The sequence below is a fragment of the Ursus arctos genome, unplaced genomic scaffold (genome assembly GCF_023065955.2).
Source record: "Ursus arctos isolate Adak ecotype North America unplaced genomic scaffold, UrsArc2.0 scaffold_14, whole genome shotgun sequence".
NCBI lineage: Eukaryota > Metazoa > Chordata > Mammalia > Carnivora > Ursidae > Ursus > Ursus arctos.
The window spans coordinates 41522386-41536119 of NW_026622808.1; the positions used below are offsets into that span (position 1 = coordinate 41522386).

Below are 13734 nucleotides of genomic sequence, written 5' to 3' on the forward strand. Positions count from 1 at the left end.
TCCAGGGGGATACCTGGTTCATCAGCTTGATTTCATCTTACCGACAGCCCCCGTGATCACACAATAAGATCAGAAAGAACAGACCCACCTCATCATAGATGCTGTCATTCCTGTGGAAGTCTCCAGCCTTCCTCGGAAGAACGTGGACATGAACATGCTGAAAATGAATGAGAGAGAAAAAAATGAAATGTCATTATCTCCCCATATATTTCTAGACTTGACAGTGGTGCTCCCATGAAGCCCAATTATTCCACATTGGTTCCTGCTGGATTATTTTTCAGAGGAGGATGATGTTCACCTTCGGTAACTGTATCTGAAATCTGTGGAGAATAGAGACGCTCAAAACAAGAGAGAACAATGTGGGGGCATGGATGAGAATTTGAGTGAAATGCCAGCATGTTTTAGGGGGTCCGTGCAATTATTCATAGCTGTCAGTCTTGGCTGTAGTTAGCCAGTGCTTTGAAGTGACAGCATGGTTTAAAAAGGTGACCACAGTGACTCTGAAAGTGACAAGAAATAAGTATTGGCCCCAACAGAGAATTGCATAAGAACAAATAAGTGAGAATAGCGAAGTGTGTGGGCCAAGTTACAGAATCAAGGTTTTCAAATAAAAATCATTTAAAAGTAATACAAATAGTCCTCCTTTATTAAACATTTACTTACTGTGGTAAGAAAGCTCCATGCTTAGCATTGATCTCATGTACTGCTTTGAATAATCCCATGAGGCAACTTCTACTCTGAGATCCCCTTTACAGATGAGGGAATCTACCCTCAGAAGTGGTCAAGGCCCCACGGGAGGTGGCAGTGTCCACGCAGGAACCCAGGGCTTGTGGCTCTTGCCCCCACTCTCTTCGTGAGCATCAACGCTCCTTCTGTGCGTCCGATCTATTAAACAGCCCATGTCTCCAGTCTATGAAAGCACCCAGGTAATAGACGTAGCAATGCTATTATGCAGAGATCATGAATCAAGGCGCACTGCATATCTAATTCAATATATTCTTCAAGGCTAAACTGCCATTTGAAAGTTTTACTTTCCAAATAGCCTCTATTGTACGTCAGCTAAAGTTAAACCTCATTCCTGCCCTTGAGCTATGTTCCTGCGTTTATTACAAACCGTGGGGAGGAATGTGAAAATGAAAAGCCTAAATGTAGAGAGGCAGACAAAGAATCAAACTTAGTCCCTGATCACGCCCACCCCTTCTTGATTACGGAGATCAGGCTCTGAGCTTCCATAGGGCCTCTGGAGAATGTGAGATTAAGTGTCCCCGTGGCTTTGCTGCACAAGGAGGGGGAAAATGATATGCTATTAAAACAGAGGCAGGGAACAGGCGGTCCAAGGTGAACGAACACAGAGGAGCTTCACATCAGCCCCTGAGTGCACAGTCCCCAAAGAAGGACACATTTTTGCCAGAAAATTCTCCAGTCGAGGATGAAGGCAGTCATAGATTGCTCAGCAACTGGGACGAGCATATTCTTAAGTTACAAAGACTGTGTGAGCATAGGGAGACAAGGGGAACAAGTAAACAAGGAAACATAAATTGCAAACTGCCTGTGGAACAGTCTTAGGAGAAAGCAATGGAGGATGGGCTGAAGCTGGGATGTGCTGAAGGACACAGGCTGGCTGACTTCAAGGTGAGACCAGAAAATGCCACAGTACAAGAAAAGAGCCCGCTTCAGAAGGAGGCTTCACTCGACCCTTGCTTCCCAAACCTGCAGTTCTCCTTCCCTCTTTCTTTCCCCTTTCCTTTCTTCCTTTTCTCCTTCCTTTCTGCCCTGCTTCTTTCTTTTCTTCCTTTCTTCTATCCATCCACCCACCCACCATCTTCCTTGTACGGGGAAAAATCAGGTATTCCACACCAGTGCTCTGCAGGCAAACTGCCCACTGCAAACCCTAGACTGACCACTTACTGGCCATGGCCCCTGCCTCAGAAGGGCCTGGATCTCTGGATCCACAGCTGCAGCAGGGATGGCAACAGTCTCTACCCCACACGGTCATTAAGAGGATTCAAATCCGCTAAGCCTGCACTCAGCATGCTGCTCAGTGCATCATCAGTACTCAGTACATGTAGCTACTGTGCTATTTACTCTTATTTATTTATTCATTTATTTAATCTTCAGACCAAGTAGAGATCACATTCAGGGACTGGATCCCACAGTAGCAAGGAAGAGATTTAAGAAGCTCCTGGAGTGGGGCGTGGTGCTAGTTTGTCTGCTGCTACACTTTGTTTCTCTTGCTTTGACTGGTGGTCCTCAAAGTTGAGCATGTACCTGGGCGTGGTGGACACAGATCACCGGGCCCCCAAAACGTGCATTTTTAACACACTCACAGGTGGTGCTAATGTCACTGGTTTAGACTATCCATCTGGCTCCTGACCTCTTTCTTGCCCAAAGTGACCAGAGGCACCGCACCAAGGTTACTCACTGTTTTATCTGCCCTATTGGGTTATGGAAGACCTACCATTACTAAATGCTCCCTGGCTTCCTGCACTCCGGTCACTCTCTGTGCCTTATCTTTAAGGATGTGCCTGTTGTTGCGCACTAATGAAAGAGAGCTGGCTATGAACTTAATATTATATTAGGGGAACCTCCTGGGTCCGGGCCCATCTCATGCCTCCTTTTCTTTACCTGGCCTGCCTGCATTTAGTGTTCAGGGCTATCTCTATGAGCTCTGTTATCACCCAGTCCTCGAAATGTCATTCCTGATCATTGGTAACCACTTGAGATTTACTGTGACACTGATGACAACAAAGAGCTCAGGATATAGGTGATTCTCCCCAAGGGCATAGACCTCAACCCAGCCGGATATCTTGACATAAATTCTTGAGTGACAGACTGATCACAAGATCCTGACAACCCGCTCGACTTCTCAGAAAAAGGAAATCATGATCAAGCCCGCTCACGACTTCGCTGTCGTGAAGGAATACCATGGCCGTGGTCTTCCAATCGAATGGTATTTCAACAAAACGAAACAAACGAAGCGCTATGAACAGCACACATGGGGATATTTTAACATAACCTGTCCTTAATGAGTTCCTATTAAGCCTGGTGATCACCACTTAGTGGTAGCAAAATTTCTACTTAATAAAGCACCCCAAAATTTTACCAGGGTTTATTTTTTGCTGTAGTTTAAATTTTGCTAGGGTTTCAAGCAGTTTAGCTACTTAAGTTAGAATACTTTAGAAAAGCCGTGACATATTCCACACCAAAAAAGTTTTTATGATCAAGCGAAATTTCACAATGCTCATGAGCATATTAAGGTATCAGACAAGAACTACATTAAATACATTTAATTAAATATGTTCAATTAGCTGCCAGGAAACTTATTTAATAATGGAGATCTCAGGCGGGAAGAAAGCGCGGGGCAGGATTTGCAGGGTACTTCAACCTCCCTTAGCACAGCGCGGATCTCCAAAGCCGGCCTGCCTCTGCTGGAGTGTGTACTGTGACAGGTTCCTCCTGGCGTCCAGATCTTCTCCATTCATGTCATTACAACTAGAACTGCCTCTTAACTCTGAATTAGGAGATATTCAGGCTAGTTTCACTCCAGTCTCCTAACCCCCAAATGGGAGGTATGTACTTCCAGGCTTGGGACAGAAAGGGACGTGCTGATTTACTCTTTTTGGCAGGGCACTTTAACTTTTTGGGTTCCAGACTCTTTGAAAAGTTGGTGAAAGTTATGGAGGCCCCACATGCAGTTTCTGAGCTTCACAGACACTTCCCCCATGCGATCCATAGACCCAGGTTAAGAATCCAGCTTTATCCCTCCCTCTGTGTCAGTGGATTCAACTGTACAATATCGCACTTATGGAAACTAGAAAACTTTCTTGAGCTCTAATCTCCCATTGCATAGTATCTCTAAAGTATTGATAAGCATCCTATTGCCTAAAAAATAAAGTTCAAGTTATTTATCCAGAAAAAAATAAAATAAAATAATGGAGATCTTGGGTCCTTATTTATATAACATCTATTTATACTTTTCTAATACAGTTATTCATGCAAAATTATTTATAACCAGGTGCTACTCTAGGAACCAGGGATGCAGTACTAAACAAGACAAAGTCCCTCCCCCCACAAAGCTACATTCCAATAGGCAATGCAGAAAATACACAAGTAAATAAATATACAACTTAATTTCAGGTGAAGATAAGTATTAAGGAAAAAACAGAGCAGGCAAAGCTAAAAATTCAGAATAGGGACTCTTAAACATTTGAAGTTTGGGAAGAGAAAAAAGGAAGAAAAAAAAGTTAAGGATACGGTGAGGAACGAGACAAGTCAGGAGAGGGTCAGTGCTAAAGCTGAGAGAGGAGAAGGGATTTCAAGAAGGAAGGGATAATCATCAGCATCAATGTTGTTGAAAGCTTGAGTTGGTCTCAGTGAAATCAGGGGGATCAACACTTAACTGAAAACAGATTCAATACCATTAGTGAGTAGTGAAATGCAAAGCAAAGCCACACTGAAATATCACCTCACATTCAACAGAATGGCAAGTAAAGAAAAAAAAATACAAAAAAAAAGACAATAACAAGTGTTGGCAAGAATATGGAGAATTAAAGCCTTCCCACACTGTTGGTGGGGATGTAAGTGTATCAGTGCTTTGGAAAATAGTTTGACCCTTCTTCGAAAAGTTCAACAGAGTTTCCATATGACACAGAATTCCACTCCTAAGCATGTGCCCAAGAGATAAGAAAACATATGCCCACACAAAAACTTGCACATGAATATTTACAGCAGTATTATCCACAACAGCCAACTAGGGGAAACAACCCAAATGCCCATCAAGGAGTGACTACATCAACAAGATGCGGTACAGCCAGACAATGGAACATGACTCAGCCATAAACAGGAATGAAGAACTGCCAAGTCGAAGAATGATGCTAAATGAATTATGCCACATGAAAGAAGCCAGACGTAAAAGGCCAGATTTTGTCTGATTCCATTTACGTGAAATGTCCAGAAGAGGCAAATCCGTAGAGACAGAGAGCAAATTAGCAGTTGCCATGGGAGAATGAGGAGTCACTGCTAGTGGGAATGAGGTTTCTTCTGGGGATGACGAATATATTCTGGAATTAGACAGTCGTGGTGGTTGGACAATACTGAATATTCTAGAAAAAACTTGGAACTGTTCACTTTAAAAGACTGAATTTGATGGTTTGTGAATTATATCTCAATAAAGCTGTAATTAAAAAAAAAACTGATGTGGATTTACGAGAGAGGGGAAGGCGAAGAAAGGGAGATAAATAAGCACAGACAACTTTCTAAGGAAAAGGAATCCTGGCAAGAAATCGATGGTGATACGGGCAGAGGAGGAAGGAAATCACTTTTGGGGAAATACTGGCTGAAGTTTCCTCAGCCTACTAGTTTCTATAATTATTATTACCTTTCACAGTAGAAATGGTTGTTAGCATTTATTGAAAGCTCGCTACATGCCAATTCCTAGGATGATTTACACCATTTCAATGAAGCCTTCCAATAGTCCCAAGAGGTGCTTAATAAATGCATTATCATTTCCAGGTGACAAAATAGACCCAACGAGGTTAAGCAACTCACCCAACCTCCTGCAGAGAGTGACCACACTCTGGAATCCGAACTTATGTCTGTTGTGACACCATCTCTTAGGAGGCCACCCTACTCCTCTCAAATATCCATTCCAAATATAAGGACACCTCCTTGCCGTGGCTCCTTGGTGCCCCTCTCAAGCTCCATGATTTCTCAGTCATGTCTTTGATCACATCTGCAAGTCCTTGGGGGATCATGGGGTAGAACTGGCCTTTGAATAGAAACTTCAATTCACTTAAAGCAGTGTTATCTCCTGAGTTCCATTTCTATCTTACTCCTTCCCAGGTGGAAGCCATGCCCAGTGTTGTATAGATGAACAAGGTTGTTCAATGGCAAGTCTTCGTTTCCCTCATTTGTTAAATGTAAGTCATTTGCATCAGGTAGGAGATCCACCTTTTCCTGGTGCCTGTGCTTGAGCAAATTTTAGCTTTTAAAGCCCTTTCTGTCATCTCTTGGTTTTTCTCCAAATGTGGGATCTCTCTGAGTTTTAATACCCTGCCAACATTTTTGTAGGCTCTGCCTCTTTTGTGCTATGGAGCTTCTCCTTCCCTTTTGAACACACCTACTTGACCTCATACTCACTCGAGGATGGTCGGTGCCATCACACTGGCATCTTTTGCCTTTGCCAGAATACAGCGCAATCTGGTTATAAGGCAAACAATCATTGCAGAGGAAAGGGCAGGGAAGGCTAGAGGGAGAGAGCTACTCCATGACTAGTGTCCTGCAACCGCCAGCTGCTGCCACATGAACCTCCTCGCTCAGATCAATGAGTGACCTCAGACAGCAAATCTGAGTCTAAGGAATACCAAAACCACAGCAGATCACAGGCAGACAATAACCCCTCCAGGATGCTCACATCCTAATCCCCGAACTTGTGAATACATCAGGTTCCATGGCAAAGGAGAAGTAGGCTGTAGAAGGATTAAGGTTGCTAACCAGTTGCCCTTATAATGGGAAGAGTGTGGGTGATCTCGGATTATCCACCTGGGCCCAAGGTAATCAAAAGGGTCCTTAAAAGTGGAAGAGGGTGAGCATCATCAAAATGTAAAACACTGGGCTTCAAAAGATGCCGTCAAGAAACTGAAAAGTCAACTCACAGAATGGAAGACCATTTTTGCAGATCATCTGTCTAATCGGGCACAGTATGTAGGACTTAGGAAGAACGATTACAACGTAACAAAAGACAAAATTCCAACTAAAAAACAGGCGAAGTAGGAATAGGCATTTCTCCAAAAAAGATGCATAAAAGGCAACAAGCACATGAAGAGAATCGGCAGGCCACCTGTCTCGAGAACTTCACAAAAGCCCGCCTCCTGCCCTTCCTTCTCTGTCCTCCCAGTGGAGGCAGAGGAGAATACTTAGAATCAGCAGAAGCAGGACTGCAGAGCACGAAGCACACTACTACTGGGGGACCATAGAATTTATTGTCTACAGTGGGACTTTTGAGAGTGAAAGGCGGCACTGCTTACAACTACACCTGTTTATGATGACAGGCCTCACCCTGGACTATTCCAAATATGCCCAGACATACGTCCACCCAAATACTAGTTGTGTAGTTGGGAAGGACAGTGGTGTCACAAAGATAGCATGTGACATCCCCTCAACCTGCCTTAGAATCTCCGCTCTGCACTGTGATTGATTTGGTGACCCTGGACGATTTACTTGTTCTCAGTAAGCCCCATTTCCTCATCTAGGAAGATGGAGACCATCGTAGTTCCTATTTCTTCGTGTTTTGGATGTGCTAATGCGTCTAGAGCACTGAGCGCAGTTTCGAGCGTACACTGTTCTCACAGACATGGTAGCTCCTGTTACAATTGACAATGACGTAGAAATGGATGGATGAATGGTGTGACAGTACGACAGATGTCTAAGTAAAGCTTTTGACTTATGAGAAAAAACATAATTAAATGATGTGTCAGTGTTCTCTTTATAGAAGAATTGGATTAAATTTAGGGATTCTTCAAACAGGTGATGACATAGCCCATCTCTCAAGATGCCAGGTCTCCCTCATTCAGACAGTTCAACTGACAGCCTTGGAATAATGGGTGATGTGTTAATTTTTCCTCTTTGGTACCCAGATTATATAGGTAAGCTATTTATAGAAGAAGGGGCAGGGGGAAAGCCCAGAACTTCTTTTTTGAGACCTAAAAAAAAAAAAAAAAGTTTCTATTCGGTGAAAACAGGATATTTTGCCTTTTGGAAGTCAGGGAGGAGTAGGAGGTGGACATCGAAAATCTATTGTAATTTGAGAATTAGAATCTGTGGAGGAAGCCAAAGGAGTGAAAAACTAGAGGCAAGATAATGGGTAGGGAGACTGTGTTAATTCCTCCTGCCCAGATGTTTCTCTCCACATGGCAGCCACTCTACCGCCATGCTTCCCTTTAATTCACTTAGTAAAGGAAAATGGAAGAAGCCACTTGAAATGTAATTGTCTCTCGCTGTTCCTGTTTGGGCCTATTATACAAACAGTAGGGAGAGTTCTCATTTTGTTCTGTTTACTGCAGCAGGATTTAAAAAAGGAGGAGGAGGGGAGGTTCTTCCAGCACCTGCTTTCTTAATTGATAGCGATTTCCTTGCCCCCAAAAGCGAGGGGTTTTTAAACAAAGTGGGTACATTCTCCTCAGCAACATCAGCATCTTATAAACACATCATTAAGACAGGAAAGGTGACGGAACTAAGCCACAGCTCCCATTTCCTGCTCGGGTGAGCGACCCAGATGTCAGTCACCTTAGAGTTTTCTTCTCATTTGCAATCAGTGCTTTTACTTTACAAAGACAAAGGATGGAAAAGGCATGTTGTCTTCCTGTGGGCCCTGTTTTGAACTTGTGAGTGCCGGGTAAGGAAGTTGTTCTACTTTTTATGAGTTCATTTTGTTCTGAATTTCAGTGGAAACGCTCCTGAAAACAAAGAAAACAAAAATCATCTCATGTGATCCAGTACTTGGCTGCGAAGGTGAGCTACTCGTGCTTGCCGAGCGGAAGATGGGGGGAATTGATTGGCAAAAGAGATGCACGGACACGAGCTCACGTTTGCTCAGTTCTCTGAGCTTCTGTTCTTGTGAAGGAGAAGCTGAAGAAGAGCCTGTCATGTATTTCTATGTTCTGAGCCTAAAGCCAAAAGGGAAAGATACATACCCAGGCTCTCAGAGGGCAGGGCCACTTTATACACCATCGGAGTCCATCATCTTGCTTCTATTTGACTTGAAAAGACCTTAATTTTTAGAAAATTTGAAATGTAAAGCTGTCTGGTCGCTAAAAGCTCCTTTAAACTCTCATTGTGGTTTGGAGCCATACATCATCAAAGCCGTGATGCTGAGATGATGTAGTGTGCCCATATATCATGAGAGCACTGTCCCTCTCATGATATAGTATTATAACTCACAATTGGAGCCCCACCATTGATGTATGGCTTAAAAACACAATTGTTAAGCCAAAAAACTCCACAGGGTCTCCACAAATTCTGGGAGTTTTTTTGTTTGTTTTGTTTTATTTCTTAACTGCACTGGCTTTTTACCTTCTATTTTTTCTTCAAGTTTCTCAACTTAACGGGGACAACCTGGGCACATGAAAAACCTTGTGTTTCTTCTGCTTCATGCAAGGCATACAAGTTGCTTGAGCCTGGCTGATATTCTAAAGGAAGGAAGTCATTGACAAGACGGTCAGAAACTATCACTGTGCCTGTGCCTTTTGACAGACCACTAATTTTATTCTTGAGTTGGCCGTGTCAAGGTGTCCTCAAGGTCCTGTGAGCAGGAGTACTTCCGGCGACATCTATTTTGGAACTACAAAACATACTTCCCAAAGCAAGTAAGGCAAAATCCAGCCATAAAGAAAACACAGGCTTCGGGGTTGTTGCGTGGTTCAGAGTAGAGTACATGTCACAAGGCTCACTACAGAGCCGAGCCTTCTGGTTTACAGTAGAAGCAGACTGTCAAAAATATCTTCAGAATTCCTGTTGCATAATACAGGAATAATAAAATTTACTGAATATTTAGAATATGCTAGCACTGGCCTAAGCACTTTATCTACATATTTCATATTATCCACACAATAATCTTACATGTTAGAATACTGGTTTTATCTCTACCTGAAAGCTGAGGTAGGGTGAAAACATTTATAAATGAAGACACTGAGGCCTAAGGAGAAGGACTGAGTAGGTTTTCTCAACTGCCAAGCCCACATATGACACTTACTTTGGGCGCTGTAGTATAGTTAGACACACCCCAGCAGAAGTTATAAGCCAACTGCCCCATACACGACTCACCCCTAGGACAGTAAGCACTTCTTCAAGAGAGTCCCGATAAAACAACAGATTTCTTATAAATCTGAGATCAATCCTGTACACATGTTCTCAATTATCTTTTGGTTCATGATTGATTTTCAGTGATAGGACAGCTTCAAGTTTTTAAAACTGTCCAGCAAGAAGAAAGTCAAACGTATCATCACTGCCCTTTAAAAAGTTGACAAACTCAAGCAAGATGTATAAAACCATGATAAACCCATGCAAATCTGGTCATTTTTCTGGCAGGAGGGCATGCTCATGCAACGACGCAGGTGGAACTCCAGGTAGACTGACTCGAGGACAAAAAAGTCTTCCCATTAAGTCACATGTGCGTGGGTTCTGTTTGCTGCCGGGCAGAAAGAGCGCCTTAGTGACAACTCCAGTAAAATGACTTTCAAGAGATACAAAGACTGTTTCTGGATTTGTCATCCTTGTGTTTTATCAGCAGTTGTGGTAGCTGCTGTGTTTACAGTACATATCCTTGATAAGAAAAATTACAGTGTTCCTTCCCCCAGGTGGAGTTCCTTTCTTGTTCCTTCTCTCCCATTGCCCCCCAGTTTGTAAGAGCCAGTTCAAATGCCACCTTCTCTGTGTCGCCTTCAGACTCCCCAGGGCTCCTCTGATTCTTTCTATGTATCTCAATGTCTGCTTTTTTACTATAAAGTACCACTAATTGCACGTGCCTCTCTTCCATTAGTCTGGAACTCTGGGCTATTCCTGACTGTATTTTTCTCCTGATTATTTCCTTCCCCCAATCCTACATTCCATATTATGTGATAAATGCTTGGCAGGTGGACAGGTGGATGGGTGGGTGAATGGATGAATGGATAGATGGATGGGTAGTAGGTGATTGCTAAGTGTTCTTAATATGTCAGGCTGCTACAGGAAAAAAAGAAAAACAACCTCATATATGCAGATTCTCTTGACCATTCTTGTCTTCTCCCTCTGCTTAAGAGTTCCTGCACACACAAGGACATGGCCTGGGCAGAGCCATTATGATTACATTGCACATTCCTTTCTTTCCCATTGAAAAGTATTTTTTGTTTTCATGAAAGTATAAGTTTGAAGGTCTTGTCTTTCCAGCTTCATTTAAGTCCTTTTTAAAAACTCCTCCAATATGCTTGAGTGTTGGGAGCAAAGAGCTCATCCTGAAAACAATCAGCATTGCACAGACTGCCAAGGGACATATACTTTGCTCAGCAGTAACTTTAATAAGAGTCACTGTGGTTTTCTCTCAGGAGAGGAGAAGAAACCCACCCTTTCTTTGGATAACTTGTGACCTTGACAAACTAATTCCAGGATGTTCTCTTTGCTAGAAAGAATATCTAGAATATGTATTTTTTTTTTAATTTATACACCGTATCAGAACATTAATCCACAGAGTTATTCCCTCTGGGTATTTTTCTGTTGGGTATACAATAAAGGATTTGGATGCAAATGAAACAATTATGGCATTTTTCCTTGTCTTACTCATTCTGTGACAAATGCACATTGCTTTACTGTTTGCCATACACATAATTACAGTTCTTTAATTTATGTTTCAATAAAATGTATAATAATAAACGTTTACTGCTCCATGAATAAACATTCAAATGAAGCCTCTAATGGAGGTTACATGTTTCGAAGCAGCTCTGTGGCTTTCTAGAAATCTTGCCCTCTACTTAATGAGTATCATTTCCATAATCTGTGCATTATTGCCTAAGCCTCCCTTCAGGAATATTTTACAAAGAAAAAAAAATTGTGAAATATTATCAGGCCAAAGGGAAAAAAATGTTAAGGGGATTAGTAACTTGTCCTGTTAAAGGGACAGGACAAGCTTTCATGTCCCTCCAGAGACAGTGACACAGTAATTATGGAAATGGTGCTTCCTAATTATCTTACTAGCCAAGTGCATCACTACCATAGATTTCACCTTTAATATCTGGTTTAAATAAAAGTGATGAGAAGCCCAGAAAGGTCAACCATGAAGGGCAAGCTTGGGCTACTTCCCTTTCTAGTGCTAACAGAGAGACCAGGGGACAGACCTATAAATTCATGGGTGGTCAGGCTACCACAAGTTGGACACTCCGGGTGTGAAAACAGACACACGATTTGGGTATCAAACAGTCACCCAGAAGTAACTGAATCCAAACAAGATCCTACATTGGATTTCAGGCTGATGGTGCCACACTTTATTTTCAAAGGGAATTATTTTTTAGGAAAATCACTTAATATAATTTTATGTCATTATCATTTCAAAGGTTAATCTATTTCAAATAATTTTTGCAAATTGTGTTCCAAAAAGCAGGTGCTTTTAAAAATAACTAAAGCATAATGATATATTTCTTTTCTCTTTGTCCAACAGTGACAACTGGGTTGTTTCACCAGAGAGGGGAAAAAAAAAAGGTACCAGATAAAATCAAGGAACAAAGATCCTTTGCAGCGTGATAAGATCCAGATCCTCAGCCTCTGTGGAGTCGTGATGAAATGCGTTCCTTCATGACCTGTCAGCCTGCTTTATTAGTGGGCTGGCACACCATTTAACTGTTGTCGGAAGGGAATCATTTTACATAGTTAAAAGTTGTGTTTCTTTAGTATGAATAAATATCTCTGGGCCTGCATGCAGCATTTTGAGACTGGGCCGTTCCTTTACCATAGGAACAGCAGCAAAGCCGGGAAAGTTCTGGAGTGAAGCTCCCCCTCTCCCACAATTTTGTGATTTGTTATGAATAATTAGTTCCTTGCTTTAAATGCTACTGCAAAATCTTTCAAAGGAACATTCTCTCTCCTTAACACGAGTTGAATACAAGATTTTCACCATTTCAATATGGCTATTTTCACATACGACTCCAACAAAATAAAACATTCAGCATAAATAGAATTTAGTGTGATCCAAATTATATATTTCTCCCTTGGATTTTTTTTTTTCACATCCTGCTTTTCTCTTGGTACATATGCTTTCTTGTTTTCTAATGTTTCTGAATTCATAGATTCGGCAGAATCATCTTTTGGAGGGTTACATTTTCCTTCTAACTCAAGTGAGCAGATATTGATTTGGGAATCATGCTTTTAGAGAAGACATCCTCTTTTAGGAAAGGCCAAATCTCAGCCTACAGAGCTACGAAGTGGAGTGGCTACTTCTTACAAACGTTCTACCCGGATATGCTAGAGAGAGCATGAACTTCAGAAATGAGATTCTTTTCAAAGTAATCACTGTGAAATATACCAGAAAAAGGAAACACCCCCACCCAACGCCCAGCAACCCAGAAGCACTGATTTGATAGCTCCAGACAGGATAAATGACTCCGATTAGGCCAATGATCCCAGTTTTATCGGGACCTCCTAAATCATATCTCGGTTTGGGTCTAGAACGGTGACACTAGGAGCATCCAGAGGACTGCATATCATCTCAGCCTGGCTCCCACACAAGGAGCCAGGGAGATTTGTGAGAGCCTGTCTGGTGGGTTTGAGGCTCCAATGATGGATGCTGCTAAGGCGATAATAATAAAAAAGGAAACGGGCAGTGAGGAAAGCCCTGGAACCATCTCTCGTTTTTCTCATAATATAGTTTATTGTTCAATGAGATAGAGTGATTCCATAGGCAGTGTCCAGAAATTAGATAATATGAGAAATCAATATTGTTTCCTTTTCTGGGTGATTTCAGCTACTGAGGCCCTGGGATTTATGCTGACTAAACTTTTTAAATCCAGAATGGAACACTTGCTAGCTTCCATCTCCATGGTTCCATATGGACTGGCCATTAACAGAAGACACACTGCATCATGTCACTTAGTCTGAACCCTCCTGTGGGGGGAAGCACCCTACTGAGTTGGCAACAACTCCAATTTGCCAGGAATCTGACTCTAGACCTGAGATCTACAGTGGTGGAGCCCTTTTAGGAACACTTGGCAGGAAGGT

General features: G+C 42.2%; 1 protein-coding gene across 8 annotated transcripts in view; it reads right to left on the reverse strand.

The window, feature by feature from the left end:
- The window catches only part of FHIT (fragile histidine triad diadenosine triphosphatase), a 1391990-nt gene that overhangs the window by 170189 nt on the left and 1208067 nt on the right, over positions 1-13734 (reverse strand). For all 8 annotated transcript variants that reach the window (XM_026500340.3, XM_026500338.4, XM_057311857.1 and 5 more), the window contains one exon: positions 89-157. In XM_026500340.3, the coding sequence (XP_026356125.1) occupies positions 89-157 (69 nt within the window). The remainder of the gene's footprint in view (positions 1-88; positions 158-13734) is intronic.